At 45.9% G+C, this 22,311-nt stretch overlaps 1 protein-coding gene across 3 annotated transcripts in view; it reads right to left on the bottom strand.

Moving 5' to 3' along the window:
- Nucleotides 1-18,178, bottom strand: part of LOC144933169 (solute carrier family 35 member E2B-like) — a 29,108-nt gene extending 10,930 nt beyond the window's left edge. The window contains exons 1-2 of one of the 3 annotated variants that reach the window (XM_078857781.1): nt 17,905-18,178; nt 1,175-1,243 (exon numbers count right to left, since the gene is read on the bottom strand). In XM_078857781.1, the coding sequence (XP_078713907.1) occupies nt 1,175-1,240 (66 nt within the window). In that variant the 5' untranslated portion in view covers nt 1,241-1,243; nt 17,905-18,178. Of the gene's footprint in view, nt 1-1,174; nt 1,244-3,072; nt 3,233-17,904 lie in introns of those variants that run through there. The other 2 variants (XM_078857782.1, XM_078857780.1) reach the window with 2 other exon arrangements.
- Nucleotides 18,179-22,311: the final 4,133 nt, after the last annotated feature.

The following is a 22,311-nucleotide window of genomic DNA, read 5'->3' as shown; positions in this document are numbered from 1 at the left end:
TGTTTTCTACCTGATGACGATTGCTTGTGTTGCAATCAAAACGTCGCATTCTATTATTTAATTTATTTTCTTTCTATGTGACTTTACCGAAAGAACCAAAGAGTAATGCCTGCAGTCACGAAAGCTTCAAATCAAGTTTATAAAGGTCATGTTTGTCTTTACTAGTGTTAATGTATTGGTGCATGTGACTGTGTATGCATACACGTATACTAGGCAGGTATGGATGCATCTATTAATCAATTCAATTTTATTATCTCACTCACGAAACATGCACAGAATTGTGCCTGTGTGAATAAATTATGTACAGTTCATGCCAATTTATCATGTTTTTGTATTGTTTGTTGTTGTAATGTTCTTACTCGCTCCTACTGGACATTTGTGAAAAAGAGCTCATTGGATTCCTCCAGTATAAATATTCTGATTCTTATATGCATATACAAATAATGTTGCATTTAGGCTAATGGGGCCAACAAAACTGTACAAACGAGAAATAATAAATTACGACATAAAAATCGAGGCAACAAAGAATCGATCATTGAATCAAATCACGACCCCACGTCGTGACATTTCATCAAACCTCTGGGCTGGGGGGAGAGGGTCACTTATTACATGTACATTATGTTACTCTACATGCATTTGTGAATGTTAATGGCGAAACACATGGGCAACAATGGAGGGAAGAGAAGCGACGCTCACAACAATGAGCGCAGCGCCAGGCAACTAAGATGCAGGGAGTTGGCACAGTGGGCACCACAAAGGGGGGCATCTGCCAGTCATCTCAGTTAGCCAACCCATGGCACCTCAGTCTGTCCCGTGACGGCGAGCCTTCCGCACTTCAAGTGACAACCTCAAAGTGACCCTTAGTCATGTCACCGCTACCGAATGGCGATTGGTGACTGTTCATGCGACTGTGTATATGAAGCGGTAGTGCAGTGGTTAGCACGCTGCTCTATAAACCCGGGGACCCGATTTCGATTCCTGCTCATGGCCAACGCCAGTGACGATTTTGTGAACCGGTCCTGGGCCTCCCCTAGGTCGACTCAGCCTCAAATGAAGTCCTGGTGCGGTGTGTAAACATCGCCACTAGGAAAACTAATGTGGCCGGGCGCGGTGCTGGCCACCCAACCCCTCGTGTGCTGTGCTGGCATTCATAAGTGCGGATGTGTGTGTCTACCTCTGCAACTTTGTCAGGTGTCAGAGATGGTGGTAATAGAACTTCTTTCTCCTCCGGTCGCTCCATTATCTACACAGTGCCACAAGAGGAGACAATGACCATTCAGTCAGCAAGCGCTTGCAAAGGCTGGCATGGTGCACGAAGGGCTCGTGCGACCAGCACCACCTATCCAGGCCACCTTTGCATTCCCTGTGAAGATGCACACGAATCATATTGGGTACGTACGTGAAGTTGAGTCAACCTAGCGGTAGCCCGCAATTAATTCTAGTACCTCATTAACTGATAGTGATGATTTGTAACATAGCCATGAAGTCGGGGTCAAAGTGTAGTGCATTAAACATTACAGCACCATTGCAAAATCCCCCGTTATCGCCTTTAATAGGCCATTAGGGCAAGTGCTGTTAGCGAATATCACCGATAAAGGCCGGCACAACACGCAAGGAGGTGGTGTGGCTGACACCACACCCGGCCGCCTTTGTCTCCCGAGTGCTGATGTTTACACACCACACCAGGTATTCATTTTAGGCTGAGTCACCCTAAGGGTCCTAGACTGGTTCGGATATTCGCCACCAATGTTGGACGTGGCTCGGATATTTGATGTGGTGGAAGGCTTTTGACCTACTTACAAAGTGAAAGCATACACAAGTGGAAACACACAACAAAATCACACACACAACAAAAGCACACACACAATCCCGCATATAACAGCACGTTCATGTGCCAGTGCCACGTCATCCGTACACTAAAATCGACATAGAATTAACATCATTAACTCTTCATGCACGTGTTAACACCAATAAGGTACAGTACAACGAATCCGGGTAGGGGGAGTCGTGGCGCTAAAGTTGCCGCCTATGAAATACAAAAAACCCGGACGCATTTGTGTGAACTAGAATATCTGAGAATAACAGCAGAGCGGAGAGCTACGTGTCAACACGTGGTCTTGAGTGGTGCATTATTATTATTATTGACTACACGACTGGTAAAAGCCAGTACCTTGATTTCCTGGGAAGACTAACAGATGTCCAAGGACAGCAGCTGCCTCAAAAAAAGGGTTTTGAATGTCCTGGGAAAACCACCTCAGGTCGCAGCCTGAAGCAGCAGAGTGGTTAGTGCACTGCTGTGCTATGAACCCTGGCCAATTCAGTTAAATTCCCGGCCACAGCTAAAAACCAGTGGCGAGTGATAGCTGAACAGGTCCTACCCGCCCCCCCCACAACACCCTCCCTCCCCGCTTCACCAACACACACTGACCAGCGTGGTGAAGTATGCCCAAACAACTCCCCACGATCGACACAGCGTGGGGGGGGAGCCTTCTTGCAATAAAAAAGGCTGCAAATAATGACAACCGATTGAACCGACATTTTATTTGTGGTTTCAAACATGGGCACGCGATGCAAAAACTCAAACGCAACACAAATTTCCGTCGCGCCAAACCGAAAGGGATTTGCCGCGCCTGCCGCCCGGTGGGTCTCAACACCAAACATACCGCCATCGCGAAACCCTTTTGCGCAAACAAATAAGTAATATTTAAGAAAACTTTTTTAAACACGCTTTAATGAAATGTACCCAACTAGCAATGGAAGAACTCCACGACTCCAGCAAGTGGCCCCGAAGCTTGCCATAACGAAAGGGGCCGTGGTGATTTACAGCCAACGTCAGTTGAGCGTGGACAATTAGAGCCAAGCCGAAACATAACATATAAAAAAGAATGTTTAAAAATATATGTTTTTTTTTTCGTGATAAAATATTGTATTGTCATCGGTATGACATAAGTATACCAAGTTTGCAGTCGATACCACATTGGGAAGTGGATAAAAATTGAGTTACAAGATTTGAGGATACAACAGACAAAGTGAGTTAATAAAAAGCGTGTAATAATAAAAAAATCCCCGTACCTTCACTGTGGAGTTGACGAAACAAAACATCCTGTAAGTGTACATCCTGGCCACCCTGTAGGAGGGCATGACTTGCGTACGCAAGTGCATGAACGAGACGGTCCCCGCAAGCTTTGAGGGGGCCCTCAGCGAAAGACTTCTCCCCTAAGTACGACGACGTCGAAAAGAAAATGTAAAAAATAAAATTTCCCGCAAGTTAGTGTTAACAGTCTCCTGAAACGATGGCGCTGTGCAAGAGAGGGATAACGAGAAGCGCAAGATGAGAGCCCCCGCCGCCCTAAGTTGCGCGTGAATGTCGACTGGGCTCTCTCCTGGGGCAAATGTCAAAAGAGACCAGAGAGCTGAAACATTTCTTGGCATGTGCCTTCAATATAAAGTGACCGAAAACCCCCTACAGATAACCACGTGACTGACACACCCTCTCACAATCACAAAAACACTGCTGACCTGAGCTCGCACTCAAAATGCACATAGGTGCTTTATAGTGTGCAAACATTTGCACACACACACACATGCGCCAAAGCACACACACATATACACACTAAATCAAGAGACAAACACACAAATCCCCCTCAAATACTTTTGGAGCAAGAACCGACAAGCTTTAGGCGAGAGCGTGGCACAAGAGGGGCTGGTTTGGTCATCACCGCACAACAAACACATGGCATTTTGTTTTATTCTGGCTAAGGGGCTTTCAGGGGAGGTATTGTTACAGAGCACCTATTAAGGAAAGCACAATGGCATAAGTAATGACATTGCAACAGCAAACACCTATACAATTATATTATGATGTGGCACACAAATCAAAATGACACTGCCGCGCTGATTACATTTTAAGGGACATGCAATGACTTGATTTTCACACACACAAGTGCAGTTATATAATTTTAAGACGCATAGGACATACACAAAGTATTGGCGCAGTGGGTTTGCACAATGCAGTCCGAATTCAGTGACGAGAGTTCGATTCCTGGCCACGGCCAAAACTAGTGACGATTATATGAACTGGTCCTGGGCCTCCCCTAGGTCGACTCAGCCTCAAACGAGTACCTGGTGCGATGTGTAAACATCACCACTAGGGAGACAAAGGCGGTCGGACGTGGTGTTGGCCACCCACCCCCACGTGTGCTGTGCTGGCCTTCATAGGTGCTCGCTAACAGCATTTTCCCCAACAGTCTGTTAAGGCTATAAAGGGGATCTTTGTCTTTGCATCGGAGCATAAGGATGATGTCCACATTGGTTATTGATACGCTACCAATGCATGAGTCTATTACTGTGTATGTGTTGTGCCATACCAAGGCGCCGTATGCGGCCTTACCTGTCGCCACGATCACGGCTAACAAAAGTGGCTAGTGATATCTGAATTGGTCATGGGGATCCTCCTCTCGGTCTATTCCGCCTTAAACGAGGACATCTGTAAAAAAGAGCTTCATAGCTCATCCAATTCCACCAGGATAAATAAAGATTCTGATAAACACCAGCAGTGGGCTGATAAAGGGCTGTCAAATACCATTATTATTATAATTCCACATTCACACACTCAAAAACACGTACAACCAAACGCACACGCAAACAGAAGGAAATGTGCTAACTTGGCACAACCTTGAAAAAAATACACCTTCCGTAATACACGTGCAAAGACAAAGACGATATTTACACATCGCACCAGGTACACTATTGAGGCCGAGTCGACCTCAGGGAGGCCCAGGACCGATTAGAATAATCGTCACTGGTGTTGTGCCATGAGCGGGACTCGAACTCGGGTCGCCGGGTTTGTAGCGCGGTGCACTAACCATTACACTACCGCTCCCCACGAATACACGTACACACGCACGCGCGCACAAGGAGCAATAACTGCGCCTGAGCGAAAACACCTGAGCGTACCCACCCCCTTCTATATCCGCCACACCTCCAGGCAAAAGAAAAACACGCTGAACGTAGTGTCGCCTGTTTCTTCTCCCCCCCGGCCCACCCCCGATGAGAACACGGAGTTCACGCCCGGTGAACGCGCAGCTTGCAGGGGGGAGACGGCGGTGGTCGCGTGACAGCAAAAAAAATAAGCAGCAACAAAAACACGCACAAGAGAGAATAACGACCGCGCGCGTGGAGACGGAGCGATGAGACCGGTTCCCGTGCAGCAGTGAGACGCAGTTGTGGACCTCACAACGACGTCTTCGCATTGGGAGTGTACAAGAAAGCCTGGTGTGGGTTTGCGCAAAACGATGGTTGTACCGGACGTTACTTCACAATAACAAATAGGCAGATGTTAAAGGTGACGATTACATGAACCGGTCCTGGGCAGGTTCGCATAATCATGTATCATTAACACATTCATGCATTCCGCACCCCTGATTAGCATTATTGGCTACGTATGGTTCCAAAGAAGTTCAACATACAAGTGTAATTACGTATGACCGCAATGCCGTGCCGGGATATCTTGTAAACTAGATCTTCAAGAGTGCCCTTCCTGGATGAATGTTTAATAAATAAACAAAAAAAATCATAATCAAAAAAGGACGTGCATTTGTCTAAGTGGGCTTGGGCAGGAAACATCGCGAGAAGGGTCGATGGCCAATGGGTGAGGCTTGGTGATGGAACGACAGCCAAAGGAGAAAGAAAGAGCGTTGGCTGAGAGGGGTGACCACCGTGGAGACGGAGCGATGAGATCAGTCCCTGTGCAGCAGCGAGATGGCCGGTAGCAGCACTGGACTGTGAGCGACGGCGATAGCTTGGGGTGGCCTTTATCTAGCAGTGGATAGGCAATGGCTGATGAACGTACAGTTCTTGAAATAATGTGGGCGGATATACGTGTCTCATATGTCAGGGGACTTCTTTGGGCTACCCATAACAATTTAACACGAATGAAAACAAACTGAACATTGCACTCACATAGCTCACAAAGCATAAAATATCCAAGGCAGCCAACTTGTTGATCGGCAAGTCCTCACGGCGCACAGAAAGGTCATTGGCTGGGCAGTCCCAGCTTCCGACTGTACCCTACGGCAGCCAAACTCTGGCAATTGCATTGTCTCATCCAAAATTGGATGACTATTTTTGGTTGGTGGTTTTATTTTGACCTTTCTTTTACACTGGTCTACACATTTTGTAAAATATTGTAGAGATATTTAAAAAAATGCTATTTAGATATCACTCGAAGGTGTAAATGCACACACTTTGGCCTTCATGGAAACGGTGGGGTTTTAAGCAGAGCCCGGTATTTTGAAGACACACTGTGCTGTGTACACGCCACATCAGTGGCAACGCGTGCGGTATGGAACAGAGCTCACAGTGACGAGGTCACGAGTTTACATTCCAGTCGGGGTCACTGACGACCACCAACAGCATCATCACTATCATCTTAATCGCAAATATCTTCAGAATCATTAGCTGCATTGTAGTTGTCATTATCATTATTAATGCATCAACAGCACTGCCACAAGCATCATCCTTCTCCTTAATTCGAGCATGGTCAACATTATCACCATCTTCATCATCTCGACCAGCATGGTCAGCACTGTCACCATGACTACCAGCATTGTGAGCATTAACACAAGTATCATCATATCTGCATTATTGTAGCCATGATCACTATCCCCAGCACCTCTAGCAGCAGCATGGCTGTCATCATCATCTCCTGCATCATCAGTAGCAACGTCGTCACATAGATCATCAACACTACTACATGCAGCAGTATCATCATATCAGACGCACTGTTGCCATCATCAACATCATCACCAGCATTGGCAATATCATCATCAGGCCTCCCAGATCGGTAAACAATCACCACTCGATGCAGATAATTCCACAGTGATTGCTGTATTAGGTGAGGACGCACCTGCCCTTGCCAGAACAATGTGGAATATCCATCACTGGTTCAGGACCAGAAAATCGAGTCGGGCATCCTAAGAGTATCAACCATCCTGCCCATCCCACCCATCTCCTGGTGTGATACCGTCGACACCATGGCCTTGAATGCTGTCGACCTAGTCACCTTTACAGCGGTGTTGGCAGCATGGTTAACCAAGAAAGCCCTTTAAATGGCAGTGGCATAAAAACCACACTGAACCAGTTAGTTCACTTACACAACGGCTGTTGACAACTCGTGAATCACTTAAAGCAAATTTACAGAATCAAATGGGTCTATTCTCTTCAATTAAATAATTAAATGTACGCACTGCAAACCCGCTGCACACGATGTCAATCAATGACTGGATTATGGCCTCATCACGCCGAGTCGGTCGTTGAGATTGTTTGACCATACCGCACCACGCTGGTCGGCGCAGGTTGGTGAAAATGCTCTCAATTTTAGGGGCGATTTAACGATAGATCCATTCGTTCGTTCATTCGTATCGATACAGTCCTTGCAACTCAAGAGTTCCTTCTCATAGCTCATGATACCTACACAGTTAGATGCAATGTGTTTTGGACCGACCAAACAGTATGCTGACGTTACACAACTGTACAAACCGAGGCAGAATAAAAACGCCGCAAAGGAGACGGTGAGAACGAGGTGGTAAAACAAACAACAGTAAAAAAAAAATTCATCAATAACATTGTGCCCTTAAAAATATATATGTAATAGGCAACGTTTTGGGCAATGGCCCTTCTTCACAGCAGAAGGGCCAGAGAAGTTACGTGCTGTGATGTGCTGTGAAGAGGGCAGTTGCCCGAAACGTCGTCTATTATATACCCATTATATATTTTAGGGCAATGTCATTGACGAACGTGTCGATTTTTGTATGTGCCATGTGTGCTTCTGCACCACTGCCAATGCGCCATCATGAAATAATTTGTTCAAATAAAGATTAGATTCTTGAAACCGATCGCAACTCCCTAAATATAAATAAATCACCGAATCGTCAGGGATGGGCCATTATCATCCTGTTGTACGTATTTATTTTTTAAAATTTATTTTGTCCTTAATATTTGTAAATTAAAATTGCCCAAAATTTCTACCAGTGCTGTCAGGGGATTGCATTTTAAAATGCATTATCAACTTAAACTAAATAAATTCTGAGTCTTCAGTCTCAATCAAGCACGGGTGCAGTGGTAACCTCTGTCCGCATTTCTGAGCCAGTGGAGATAATTCCACATTTTTATGGAAGAGACCAGTCCATCCATAGCACAACCTCTACTTTACTTCCACCTAAAGTGCGAATATTGTGCCGAGCTGACTCAACCGGGATATGAACTCACAAGCTTCTGATAGATATTAAGTCATGCACTCGAACTACAACCACCACCAGGCTAAATTGCTATTATTGCACAGGAATTACGCCATTCACACAGCAACGATCAAGGCACAAGTACTGGCCCTTTGTCAATGCACGAATTGACAAAGACCTCAGCACACCACCGCCGTTTCCAACGGTCCTACAATGGAATAAACCATCTCACTCCTGCACACGAACTGATCTCATTGCTCCATCTCCGCGGTGGTCATCCTCTCAGCCATGGTCTCTCCTTCGGGCATAATTCCATCACCTGTCTCATCCATCGGCCATCATCCCTTCCAGTGATGTCCTGCTCAAGCCCACTTAGGCAAAACCACGTCCTTGTTTTGTTGTTTAGTTAACACATTCCTGCGGAGGGAGCTGGTAGGAACGTTGGGTTGCTCGGTCAATGGCCAGGGTCAACGGCGGCGTGGTGTATTCCGCAAAAATAGCCGACTGTGAGGGTGGGCACCACGGGGTGACCAGCCACTTCCTACCCAGCCCCACCCCTCCCACCCCCCACCCCCCACCCAGCCCCACCCTCCCCACCCAGCCCCTCTCCACCCAGCCCCTCCCCACCCTCCCTACCCAGCCCCTCCCCACCCTCCCCACCCAACCCCTCCCTGCACGACGGACACAATAATCCCCTGTGGGCTGGTGTAACCAGGAGGTTCCTACCAGTATTAAATATTTATCCAGGAAGGCTCTCTTGGAACATATAGTTTACAAGATGTCTCGGTACTGTGGTCATAAGTACATGTGTAAGAATGACGCATGAATGACTCTTATTTGAAATGCACCTTGAACGTCTGGCCCTTGTTATTGTTAAGTAACATCCAATACAACATTGCATGATTTGTTTTTGACAAGTTCACAATCTGTCCTGTACACTGTAAAGATAATATGCTGTCTTGTGATCTATAACCTTTTTATTCATACTGTTGAATAAAGGTTACGTGTACACATTCACGGACAGACGCACTGGTTACATGTACAGTTGCAATAATACACATATATACTTACAAAAAGAATAACACACACACTCATGTACAATATCCGTAGACACATGCTATAAGACAAAGATACCCCGTATAGCCTTAAAAAATGTTTGAGGCAACCGCTGTTAGTGAGCACCTATGAATGCCGGCACGGAACATGAAGTGTTGGATGTCCAGCACCATGCCTGGCAGCCTTTGTCTCCCAAGTAGAAATGTTTACACACATCACCAGGTACTCATTGGAGGCTGAGTAAACCAAGGGAAGGTCCAATATCGGTTCAGTTAATAGTCATTGGTGTTGGTGGCCTTGAGCGGGAATTGAACTCGGGTTGCCCGGTTTGTAGCCAAGTGCGTGAACAACAACACTACCGCTCCCCACATGCAAAAATACATACACACGTATACATATGGATGCTATGTTATACATAACAGACACCTCCTCGGCATTGGTATTATAATACAAACCCTTACACATATCCTCCTCATGTGATATGGTGTTTTTCTTACTTCGTTGCTGTACTTTGTTTTGTTTGTTTTTGATTGTGTCATTTTGGTGACTCAGCTCAATCTGGCAGATTCATCTCTCTTGAGTGCTCACCTGGTTTAACAAAGTAAACTTGAACTCGAAACGCTTATACACACATTAAGGTACAAAGAGGCGACACCCGTCAACAACAAAAAAAAACAAGACCCCCTTATAGCTTTAACAGACTGTTGGGACAAGTGCTGTTAGCGAGCACCTATGAAAGCCAGCACAGTGCATGAAGTGGTGAGTGGCCAGAACCATGCCTTAGTCTCCCCAGTGGTGATGTTTACACACCCCACCAGGTACGCATTTGAGGCTGAGTCGACCTAGGCGAGGCCCAGGACCGATTCAGATAATCGTCACTGGTGTTGACTGTGAGCGGGAATCGAATTCGGGTCCCCAGGTTCGAAGCGCAGAGCACTAACCGCTACACTCCCACACCTCCTAGAGCACGGTTGGCTATGTATAGTTCGAAATAAGTTCAACATACATACTCTACCGCTCCCCAACAACAAGAACAACCGCCATTCGCCACTACGTGGCGGTGACGTCACCATGGCGCTTGTGCCAGGCTATGTGCACGTTAGGCCGCGTGAAGTGTCGAACGCTCGCTGGCAGGAGGTCACGGGGGCAGATCCAGGTGCCACGGGTCGACGGACAGATGACTGGCCAATGCACTACTGTTCCAACTTGCTGTGCTTTAGCCACCCGGCGCTCCGCTCGTTGTTGTGAGCGTCGCTCCTCCGCCCTCCGTTGTTGTTTGAGGGCGACTGCCTCCAACTGCCCAGTCGCATCCTTCACGAGCCCCCTCCACAGAGGCCGATCTTGACACCGCTGGTACCAGTCATCAGCAAGTCCACTCAGCTCCACATCCTCTTGTACCACATTACTCCATCTCTTCCCTAGTCCGTGCCGTGCCTATTTAGCCCCCCGGCCGAACAAAACCTGTTTAGGCATGCGGTGGCTGGGCATGCAGGCTACATGACCCAGCCAATGTAGCCTTACCTGCCGGAGGAGCTCACTGATGTGACTTTGTCCAGATCGTCCAAGGATTCGTGAGCTCCTCACACAATCCAGCCTGGTTAAGCCCAGAATGGATCGTAGGCAGGCCAGCCTAAATGTTTATAACCGGCGAAGATGTTCCATTAGGGGGGGTCCACGTTTCGCAAGCGAAGAGAAGGGAGGGCATGGCCGAGAAGACCTGAAGCTTCGTGTGGAGTGACAGACCAGGTAGCTTCCACACAGCATTACGCAACCGATGATAAGATGCCACTCGACTGATTCAGAGTGAGACCTCTGCTGTCAAACCAGAGCCGGTCATGAGCACACTGCCCGGGTATGGGAAACTCTCCACTCCTGCCCCATCACCAATTGGGAGTTTTGGGGGTGGAGTGTCTGATGGTACAAAATACCCAGGCAGGTGCTCAGTTTTGGTGGGGCTGATGGTAAGGCCCCACCTCTTAGTGGCACGCTCCAGGTTCAGCAGCAGCACCTCCAACTCCTCTTCTGAGTGAGCAGCAATTACCAGATCATCGGCATACGTAACATTGTTGACCAATAGGGAGCCATCCCTTGACCGCACCCAGGCATCGATCAGCCTCCCATTGTATCTGTACCAGATGGAAATTCCTTTGGTACAGCCATCGAAGGCTTCACGAACTACGTGGTCGATATAGATGTTAAATAATGTGGGAGCCAGAGGACATCCCTGTCACACCCCAAGGTGAACAGGGAATGGCTCCGACTCCCAGCCACGTAGTTTTACCCGGGCCCACTTACCATCATGAAGCTCCTTAATGATCGTAAGCAGAGAGTCAGGGACTCCGAAAGCACGAAGAAGAACCCAGAGCCCAGACCTACTGATGGTATCATAGGCCTTGGCCAGTTCAATAAAGTAGAGTTGGAGGTCTTGTTGGAATTCCCTATATCTCTGCTGTAGCAGACGGACAGAAAATTTGGCATCTGTGCAGGACCACCCTTTCCTGAAACCATATTGGGGCTTGCTCCCCACACCTGTAAACACACACACAGGGGAAAGCACATACACACGAGGTGCATTGACGAGCACCCTTTACTATTCTGCCCAACACCAAACACCTGTATTAGGCGAACAGCTTGATGTGAATTTGAGGCTGAATAGTAAAGTGTATTCAAATGTGATTAAGTAAATTAGAACAGAGAGATGTATGTATAAGGGTGCCACAGTGGCAAGAAGTTAACTACCTCGTCTGATATACATGAGGTCATGGGTTCGACCCCGACCCTGACGCCTATATATGTGGAGTTTGCATGTTTTCCCTGTGGTGCCGTGGAATTTTCTCCGGGTCATCCGTTTTCCCTTCAAATTTAGAAACATGCGTTTAGAGCAGGGGTCGGCAACCAAAATAACAAGAAGAGCCATTTCTTTCCAATTCGGTACAAAATTCAGTATTTCAAGAGCCGCAATGCATCTGAGTACATACTGTACATACGTACATATCGTCAAGAAGCAGCCCGTAAAGAGCCGCATGCGGCTCCGGAGCCGTAGGTTTCCGACCCCTGGTTTAGAGTATTTGGCTACAATACTTTTCCACGTGATAAGACACTTCGTTGAGCTATCATTTGCGGCAAGGTCGCTTCTAAAAAAACAGCGATACAACTTAGTGGGCCTTACCGAGTAAAATAAAAAGTTGTATAGTATGTTGAACTTCTTTCGCACTATACGTACCCAACCATGCTAATCAATGGTGCGGGGGAACGACAACAAACTAAACACAAAACGCAGATTTCAAGAAATTCGTTTTCTATTCAGAACGAAATGAGTTTTCAATTTAGAGAAGGTGCTATGAACAGCATAGCAGAGAACATAAATGGGAGCTGTGATGATGCATCCATTTCATTATTCATTAACGAAACATTGCAATTGACCAGTTTTTTTGCCGTAAGATTATTTAGGCCCTCTTAAAATTGCGGCTGTGCCTGCATCCTGCCTCCTGAAGACAGGAAACCCCCGAGAGGACCCATCATGGTTGACTATTATTACTGAAGGATCCACCGACACACCCAGTGCAATATGGACATACGCATTTTTCTGATAAATTCCTAACATACAATATAAGACACCTAGAAGAGAGAGATGCAAACAAGATAGAGGTGTAATTCGAAATGATAGCAAAAGATGCAGACAGGAGACCCATTTAGTAAGACAACAGAGAATTAGCCAAGAGATGCATAAGGATGTATGTGTTAGACATGAGCTGTATGCAAGGAGATGAGGAAGATACAGATGAGATATACATGTATAAAAGCAACAATATGAGATGATAGTGTAGGAGATGTACATATGACACAAGATGATAAACGATTGATATGCATTCCGAATGGTCACACCCAGGATGGAACACAGGGAGGCTATCCTGAATGTTTCAAGCTGTTGCAGGTCTTCCAGTAAGCAGGTTTCACTTTTTGTAAATATAGAAAGAGAGCGCATGATCGTTTTTGCAAAGCCCCAGAGCTTTGTGTCTAGCAACAGGCTTGTCGCTACGCACACAGCCAGTGCAAATATAATGCTGCTTTACTCATTTGGGGTGAAACTTCCACTGTTGTGGTCACACTGCCCAAGTATGGAAACCTGTCCATAACCACCCCATGACCACCCCCGTGACCCATGGAGAGTTGGGGTAGTGGGGTGTTTGATAACACAAAATGTACCCAGGCAGGTGGCAAGTTCCAGGGTGAGCAGCAATCTCTGAGTCCTTAGAGCGAGCAGAAAATATTAGATCGTTGACCAGTAGTGATCAACGCCTTAACTGCACCCGAGCATCGATTCGCCTGCCATGGCATCTGTATTAGATGGGGATTTCACAAGTACAGCCATGGAAAGCTTTTCAAGCTACGTTGGTCGAAAAATATATGTGTGTGATGTGGCCAGAGGTTATTCTTGTCAAAGGTGAACGGAATGGCTCCGACTCCTAGCCATGTAGCTTTACCCAAGCCTGCCCACTATGGTTAAGTTTCCGAAGGCCGGTACCGCACACGAGGGGTGGTTGGCCAACACGACACCCGACTGCCTTTGTCTCCCTAGTGGCAATGTTTACACACCTGACCAGATACTCATTTGAGGTTGAATCGACCTAGGGGAGGTCCAGAACCGGTTCAGATATTTGTCACCGATCCGATGGTGGTCATGAGCGGGAATTCAACTCGGGTCGCTAGGTTCGTAACGCAGCGCGCTAACCGCTACCCTACCGCTCTCACATACACGTTCTACTTCAGCTGTTACCTGTTGTTGACTGTAATGGCGCAGCAAAATTATAATCTCATAAACACACATTATGGCACAAGGCTTAATACACATGCACACAAATAAAACTACACATCGTACACGCACGCCCTAACCACTCATAATACGCATAGCATACATTGTACACAAACAGTATAAATGCACGATCTCCCTCTCTGTGCCTGTGTTACTCTCTCTCTATGTATCTTGGTGATATCTGTCTGCTTATATGTCTGTCTATAGTTTTCTGGTTAGATTTTTTGTTGCTATTTCATTTATACCTGATGATGATTGCTTGTGTTGCAATCGAAACGTCGTATGCTATTATTTAATTTATTATTTTATCTTTATACGTGACTTTACCGAAAGAACCAAAAAGTATAAATGCACACAAGCCTACTCAGACACCTACACATACAGGTATACACAACGACCCTTGCATCGTCATACTTGCACACACTTGAATGCCTTCTCATTCACATGTAAAATCACACATGCTGCCCATACATACTTCTACACACATGTATACAGCCATTATGTCAATCCACCGCTGGACGAGGGTCTCCCCATGTGGGTGATTGGGGTTATTTGACTATACTTCAGCATGATGGTCAGTGCGGGTTGGTCAAGGTGGGGAGCATAGACGTGGGAGCATAGTAAAGTACAATAATGGATGTTGCTGCACTGCCGAGCACGCAGCCCCTTCACCTGCCTATGGCAACGTGGCACACACACACATATACAATACAACAACCGACGTCACCACAGCGCTTGTGCCAGTCTATGTGCACTTTAAGGGCACGTGAAGTGTCGAACGCCCGCTGGCAGGTCACGCGACAGACCCAGGTGCTATGGGTTGACTGAGACTGGCCAATGCACCACTTGTGCTCCCTACTGTGCCAACTACATGTGTTTTAGGCACCCAGTTATCTGCTCATTGTTGAGCGTCGCTCCCTCTGCCATCCGTTGTTGCTGGAGGGCGTCTGCCTCCAACTGCCCAGTAGCATCCTTCACGAGCTTCCTCCACAGAGGCCAATCTTGACACCGCTGGTAACAGTTATTGGCAAGTCCACTCAGCTCCATATCCTGTCGTGCCACATCATTCCATCTCTTTTCTAGCTCGTGCCGTGCCTGTTTAGTCACCTCTATCCAGCCGAACAAAAGCTGTTTGGGAATGCAGTGGCTGGGTATGTGGGCTACATGACCCAGCCAACACAGCTTTGCCTGCCGGAGGAGCTCACCGATGTGACTGTGTCCATATCTTACGAGGATTTATGAGCTCCTCACATAATCAGCCTGGTAAAACCCAGGATGGATCATAGGCAGGCCAGCCTGAATGTTTCTAACACATGTTCCATTCGGGGGTCCACGTTTCGCAAGCATAGAGAGGGCATGATTGTGGCCCACAAGACCCGAAGCTTCGTGTGCAGCGACAGACCAGGTAGCTTCCACACAGCATTAGGCAGCTGATGATAAGATAATGCCGCTCAACTGATTTGGAGTAAGACCTCTGCTGCCAAACCAGAGCTGGTCATAAGCACACTGCCCAGGTATGAAAACCTCTCCACTCCACAACTACCCCACCAATGGGGTAGTTGGGGTAGTTGAGGGAGTGGAGTGGTTGATCACATAAAATACCCAGGCAGGTGCTTCGTTTTGGTGGGGCTGATGGTAAGGCCCCACATTGTAGTGGCACGCTCCAATATATAATACATATACAGTACTCCACAGACAGTGGTTACTTCATGAGATGTGACGTGTGGAATTTTCCTAAGATATTATTTTATTTATAAAGAGATCAGCACACAATTCCTCAACTAGCTTTAACATTCTGCTTCAATTAAACGTCATGGTACGGTCTTAACAAAACAAAAAAAAGCCCATTTTCCAATCCAACAGTCTAGATGGTCCTTTTTGCTCCCACTCTTCATTATGGCATCTTACGTCACTTTAATGCAGTTTTCTCCGATTTCAAATCTCTTTCCTTGGCAGTGTAAAAGAAAGCTACGCTCCCCCACAAATTACCTGGTGTCTTTTCTTGGATTTTCTGTTTGCACTTAGTCACATATTCACTTTAAGATGTTTTTTGTTCATGTTTTTGTTTTTTGTTTGTTGCGGTTGCACCCGATTCAAGAGCTGAATGGCTCACAGGGCTATACCTAATAAATGAACTTGAACTTGAAGATCCCACACCTCCGATTAGCACGGTCGCCTACGAAATAAGGTGAACATATATATTTAAGTGGAAACGGCTGTTGATACCAAATTAGCAGACCGTTTTAATTATATGTTTGCAGAGACGTGAAATGACTCAATGGTGGAATAATTATTCGGTAAAAAAAAAAGATCAGACAAAAATGGTTTCAAGGATTAGACCCATTCACATCTTGTTCCTACGATGCCAGTGAACGGAATGTGAATAGTTCAGAACATAATTCAACTAACCACATGGGCAACTACACCCTCGAAAAGCCAAACAAACGAGCGTCAAAAACATAAATTGTGCCAGGCTTTTATCGACAACGGAAAGGCATTTAATTCGGTGGAAACAAAATCAGTCGTACCATGCTCCCTCAAATGAAGGTCATTATATATCTTTTGCAAATAAAAAAAAGTCAACAAATAATTTACAAAGAACCGCTACATAGAACATAGTAATACAACATAGGATAGGAAGTTTCGATTTAAAGCTTTCGTGACTGCAGGGATTCATCTTCTTGGTTCTTTCGGTAAAGTCACGTAGAAGGGAAATAATAAAAATAAAACATAATAAAATAATTCTCACGACGTTTCGGCCACAACGCAAGCAGCCGTCCTCAGGTGAAGAAACAGGTCTGTCGAGAAGAGGACGGCTGCTTGCGTTGTGGCCGAAACGTCGTGAGAATGGTATTTAATAATGTTTTATTTAATTATTTTATTATTTACCTTCTACGTGACTTTACCGAAAGAACCAAGAAGATAGGATAGGAAGATTTGAGAGTGGCTTTCGAGAGCTCCCTCCAGTGGCAGACCTTCCGCCAGCTGTAGCGTGAGCAGGCAATTGCAGGGCTACCCCTCTAGCCCTTCTACATGCTACATACAACATGCGAGTCCACACACAAGTACCACGAGGACCGAATAAGACAAGGGGCTGGAGCGGTGGTGCAGTGGTTTTTCGTGACCTACCGCACTATGAACTCTGGCCCCAACCTGAGTTCGATTCCCCGGGCGCGGCTATCAAAGCTGTCAACCCACACGGCTTACCCCGTATTCTTGTACAGGGAAATTGAGTTTTCAGGTCCATACGACGTACTGGCGTTTCAATATGGGCAACAACAACAACCAAAATGTGTATTTGTTTGTGTGTTTCTCCCTTGTGATGTGACTTTGTAGGACGAACGTTGAGATGTATAAATGACACGGGGTGACCGATAAGGTTTGAATTGTTCTGTAATAAGGTAGGGGCACTGATGAGGGATTCACGGTGATGGGCTATCATCTCCCCCCTGACTAACGTGAAGGTAAAAAACAACCTGACGGCCGAAACGGCGTGGGCCTTCAACCAGCAGTGGACCGTGCAATAATAACAACAATTACTGTCATTGACACAGCAATGCACAAACACTACATTCTTACACGGCACGACTCTGTCTGCCGTATGCATGAAGACCATCAATTATGTACTTACACACACACACGCGTTAACCACCGCGAAAGCATTAAAGCGCAGATCACGGTTTTAAGCAGCGAAATAACTCAAGCGAAATAACCCGCACTTCATAAAAGACCATCAATGATGTACTTACACACGAACACCCTTAAACACAGAAGGAGAAATAACAAAAATTCACTTACACGTAGCGGCCGTACTTGCCTGGATTCCCCGCCGCAGCCCGGCGCTGGGCCCCTCGCCAAGGAGCTGCGGTGCGGGGTGGGGGGTCGTCACCCTTCAGCTACACCGCTGGTAACAAAACCAACCATGCAAACTTCTACCGCGTTTGTCATTTACAACGACAACAACGACAACACATTAAGACAAAAAGGAAAAACATCCGTCGGTGGGAAGCTACGGCGTTCCTTATGTACGGTGGTCATGTAACAAGCGGCCGGTCAATGTGTGAGAGCGACTCCTACTGACGATGGTGATGATGCCAGGGGGCTGTCACCCACCACGGCCACCCCAAAACCGTGTGGTCCCAACTCTCATCCACCGATATTACCTCGCTACCTGTGCCCCAACTTGTTCCGACGCCTCTTACTCCCACTTGTATTATTAGATTATTGACTATTATTTTTTTATTTGATCAGCTAAGGCCCCATTGAGGTGTGTAGCTATTTTTTTTTAGGAGCGACTTGGCCATAAATGATATCTCAATGAGGTGGCTTATCATGTGGAAATGTATAGCAGCCAAATGTTCCAAACGCGCGTTTCTAAACGTGGAGCGAAACTAAATTAAAGTATATATTTTTTCTACCAGGTAAGGCCAACTGATCTGTGTAGCTATTTTCAGAAGCGACCTGGCCACAGATTATAGCTCAACGAGGTAACTTATAATGTGGTCATTTATAGCGGCCAAATGCTCTAAACGCGCGTTTCTAAACGTGGGGGGAAGGACCGTATGACCACGGGGAGAACACAAACTCCAAACATACAAGCGTCAGAGGGTCGGGATCGAACCCACGACCTCCTGCATACCACGACTAAAATATTAAAACAAATACTTGCATATGTACCGAACTCTTTCATGTTACACGTGCACTGTTTTTGACTCGCGCGTCTTTCGTTTACGACCGTTAAATGCCTCGTTTGTTAATTGTGCAATATTCCTGAAGGACTCTGTACTCGACCCCTGCAATGTGAACTTTTTAAAATTGTTTTATTGTTGCTGCTGTGCTCAGGCAATGCATCGCGGATCTCCTGTGTAAAATAGCCGGGAAGCTAAACGTTATCTATTATCAAAAATAACAATTATACGTAAACATTTTAAAGTTACAATTGTTTATTATCATCATTAAAAATGCCTCCAGATAGGATAGTTTCGCGAACTATGACCCACACATCGAACAGAGGGGAGGGTCCTTGTCTATAACTATTTGCCCCAGTAAACGTGCCAACGTTGTTGGGCCAATTGTTGGACCCAACGTTGACTCAACGTTCCATGTTTACTGGGTGGCAGTTAACCGTCATGGATTTAAGCAAGCCTTACTCTCGCTGGTGAGACAGTGAATGTTGAAATCTGTCCCAGAGGTTTGCTTTTGTTGAACTCATGCGGCTGAAAATTATACACTTCCGGAATCCAAATGTAAAAAGTGTTTGTTTCCTTGCAAGCAATTTATAAAATGAGCTGGTTAGTCCAAATTATTTGATGATGCTGCTGCATTGGCAGCGGTGTACAAGCGTAAATCACATACCACTTTAAACACATTCGTCAATAACACTGCCTTGAAAAAAAGGCAACGTTTCGGGCAATGGCTATTGGTTTTATGAAGAAGGGCCATTGCACGAAACGTCGCATATTGCATATATTATTTCCCTTTTACGTCAGTATTATTGACGAATGTGATGCGTTGTTGGTTAGTCCACCAGCCTATGAAAAAGCTTTCCACGCAAATGTTTTCCAGCTGCATTTGTTTGAGCAGCAGTGGGGATGTTGGCCCATTGGGGGCTCAATGCAGACATTATTTTTTTAGGTGGGCATCCCCATCGCAATGTAAAAAGTCCGAGTGAGCTAACAGAAGATATATCCAAAATTGTTTTTTGGGTTATTTCGTGTAAATATAAGTGTGTCATTAAACCCACCACCACCCGAAACAGCCAATTAGTAAGGTTTTTCACGTAAATAATAAAACATGCCAATTCGTTACTAGTTCAGCAACTGGTGTATTTGAGAGTAAACTCACAACATTTACAATTTGAGTACGATGTTTCGCCGGTAATTACAACCAACATCATCAGACAACAGCCAGAATTGTGGGGAAAGCCTCCTGTTTCGATCTTAGATTATATATGACAAGAAACATAGATGTAGTAAGATATGAGTATTGTGGACAAACATCGAGATGTAGTGAGATGAGAGGAAAGAGATCAGAGAATAATTCACTTTTTAAATTTAATGATGCTCATGTTTATTCGGAGGTGATTTTGAACTGATGTTTTGCTGGTATGCTTCTAGATTTGAAGTGTTCGTGACTGCAAGGATCCATACTCTTTCGTTCTTTCGGTAAAGTCATGTAGGTGAAAAATAAGAGTAATAAAATACAAATGTAGTTATTTTAATTTGTATTTTTTTCACCTACGTGACTTTACCGAAAGAACCAAAGAGTATGATATGCTTCTGCCTAGCGCCACCACTATTTTTCAGAACAGTCTCGACCAGTTTCGACTTTCAGTTTCTTTAGCAGCGTGGCCTTAAAACCCCCAATGTTGGGCTGGTTTATATTATTTATTATCTGCATCTCATCAGTAGAGTGTAGCCTCGTAAATATGAGGGTTTTTTTTGCAAGAAAACTCGTGCAAGAAATGTAAGTCTGTAATGAGTCCCTCGCCCAATTTACCCTCCACTTTTCAGCCTGGCTACTGGGTCCTTCCATGCATGCTATATAGGTTTATCAGTAGTGTCCACTGACTCAGACGCAGAGGATTGTGAGAGTGTAAGCCCATCATTACTATCACTCCTCCCAGGTCAGTTAAATACGTATTGTCTTGTTGGAAGGCAACACAACAGTGTTTGTTTCATGGTTAGATTGATACCATTGCCATGGGAATGTGGAATTTCAACCATTGGCTACGGGGTACCCGACTGGAGATGAGCACCACCTGATTGCTCGTTTATATCGTAGCAAGTTAAATTGAGCCTAGTTGCATAAAAACTCCTTAGCATTAACGTTGCAAATTTTACAGTAGTTTGTTATTTAAGAGGGAATCACTTGCACAGTGATTAGCGCACTGCATGACATTCGGTGTATCCCAAATGTAATACTGGTAGGAACCTCCTGGTTACACCAGCCCACAGGGGATTATTGTGTCCGTCCGTCGTGCAGGGAGGGGCTGGGTGGGGAGTGGAAGGTGGTTAGGGGCTGGGTGGGGAGGGTGGGGCTGGGTGGAGAGGGGAGGGTGGGGAGGGGCTGGGTGGGGAGGGTGGGGAGGGGCTGGGTGGGGAGGGTGGGGTTGGGTTGGGGGGTAGGAGGGGTGGGGCTGGGTGGGGAGGGGCTGGTCATCCCGTGGTGCCCTTATAAAACTCAACGTTTAACCTACTCACGCCGGCTTGTGCCCGCCTTCACAGTCGGCCATATTCGCGGAATACACCACGCCGCCGTTGACCCTGGCCATTGACCGAGCAACCCAACGTTCCTACCAGCTCCCTCCGCAGGAATGTGTTCCCGGGCCATGGCTAACATCAATGGCGCTTGATATCTGAACCGATCCTTAGCGCTGCCTTTTCTAAACCCACACTGACCAATGTTGAAAGTACCATCCAGTACGTGTATAGTCAAATAAACAACACGAGTCACACAGCATTGGAGGGCCTTTATCCATCAGTGGGTTGACAAAGGGCTGTGAATTATGAATGTTATGTAATGGAGTATAAGCTGAAGTTTGAGTGTAGCACACTTCCTGGTCAATTGCACGATTTCTAAGGTACCTTTTGGGATGAAATTAGATTTAAGGGGTAATTATGGGATTACTCTATTTAAAAAAGTTGTGCTAACATTTTTAAATGAGCTATTTCACATAATTGTAAAAATGTCCTTATGTATATATTGTACATTTTAAATGAATGGGTGGTTCATATTGGCTGTCAGGTCACTCGGTGAGTGAAGTACCATTGATATCTTGGATGTCATTCCCTGAAGATGTGTGTCTTTCTCAGGAGGATCATGAGAGTTGACAAGGCACCGAGCTAGCTTGACTCAAGCCATGGGTTTAACTCAGGGAATGGGTGTATGTCAGGAGGCTGTGTTGTTTCAAGACATGAAACCAGCGCATTCGAATCACACGTTTAAGCCGTCTGTCTATTTTAAGTGGCTTTAAATTACTATGATCAAATAACCGAGAATGTACCAGAACTTCAAGCCAAAAATGTTAATCCTGGATTATAATTGGATGGGCGACCACACATCAGGTTGTCTTAGGCGGCTGTATGGCAGTGCATCACATCTGAGTCCAAGGGATTTAGTGCAAGGCTGTTGACTTTAGGAGTACCAAAATAACATATTCATATTCTTTGGGTCATTTGGTATGTCGTGAACTGAACATATTCA

Source organism: Lampetra fluviatilis, chromosome 6 (assembly GCF_964198595.1).
Source record: "Lampetra fluviatilis chromosome 6, kcLamFluv1.1, whole genome shotgun sequence".
NCBI classification, from domain to species: domain Eukaryota; kingdom Metazoa; phylum Chordata; class Hyperoartia; order Petromyzontiformes; family Petromyzontidae; genus Lampetra; species Lampetra fluviatilis.
The sequence above is the reverse complement of the archived record's forward strand: the minus strand, read 5'-3'. Positions and strand labels throughout refer to the sequence as shown.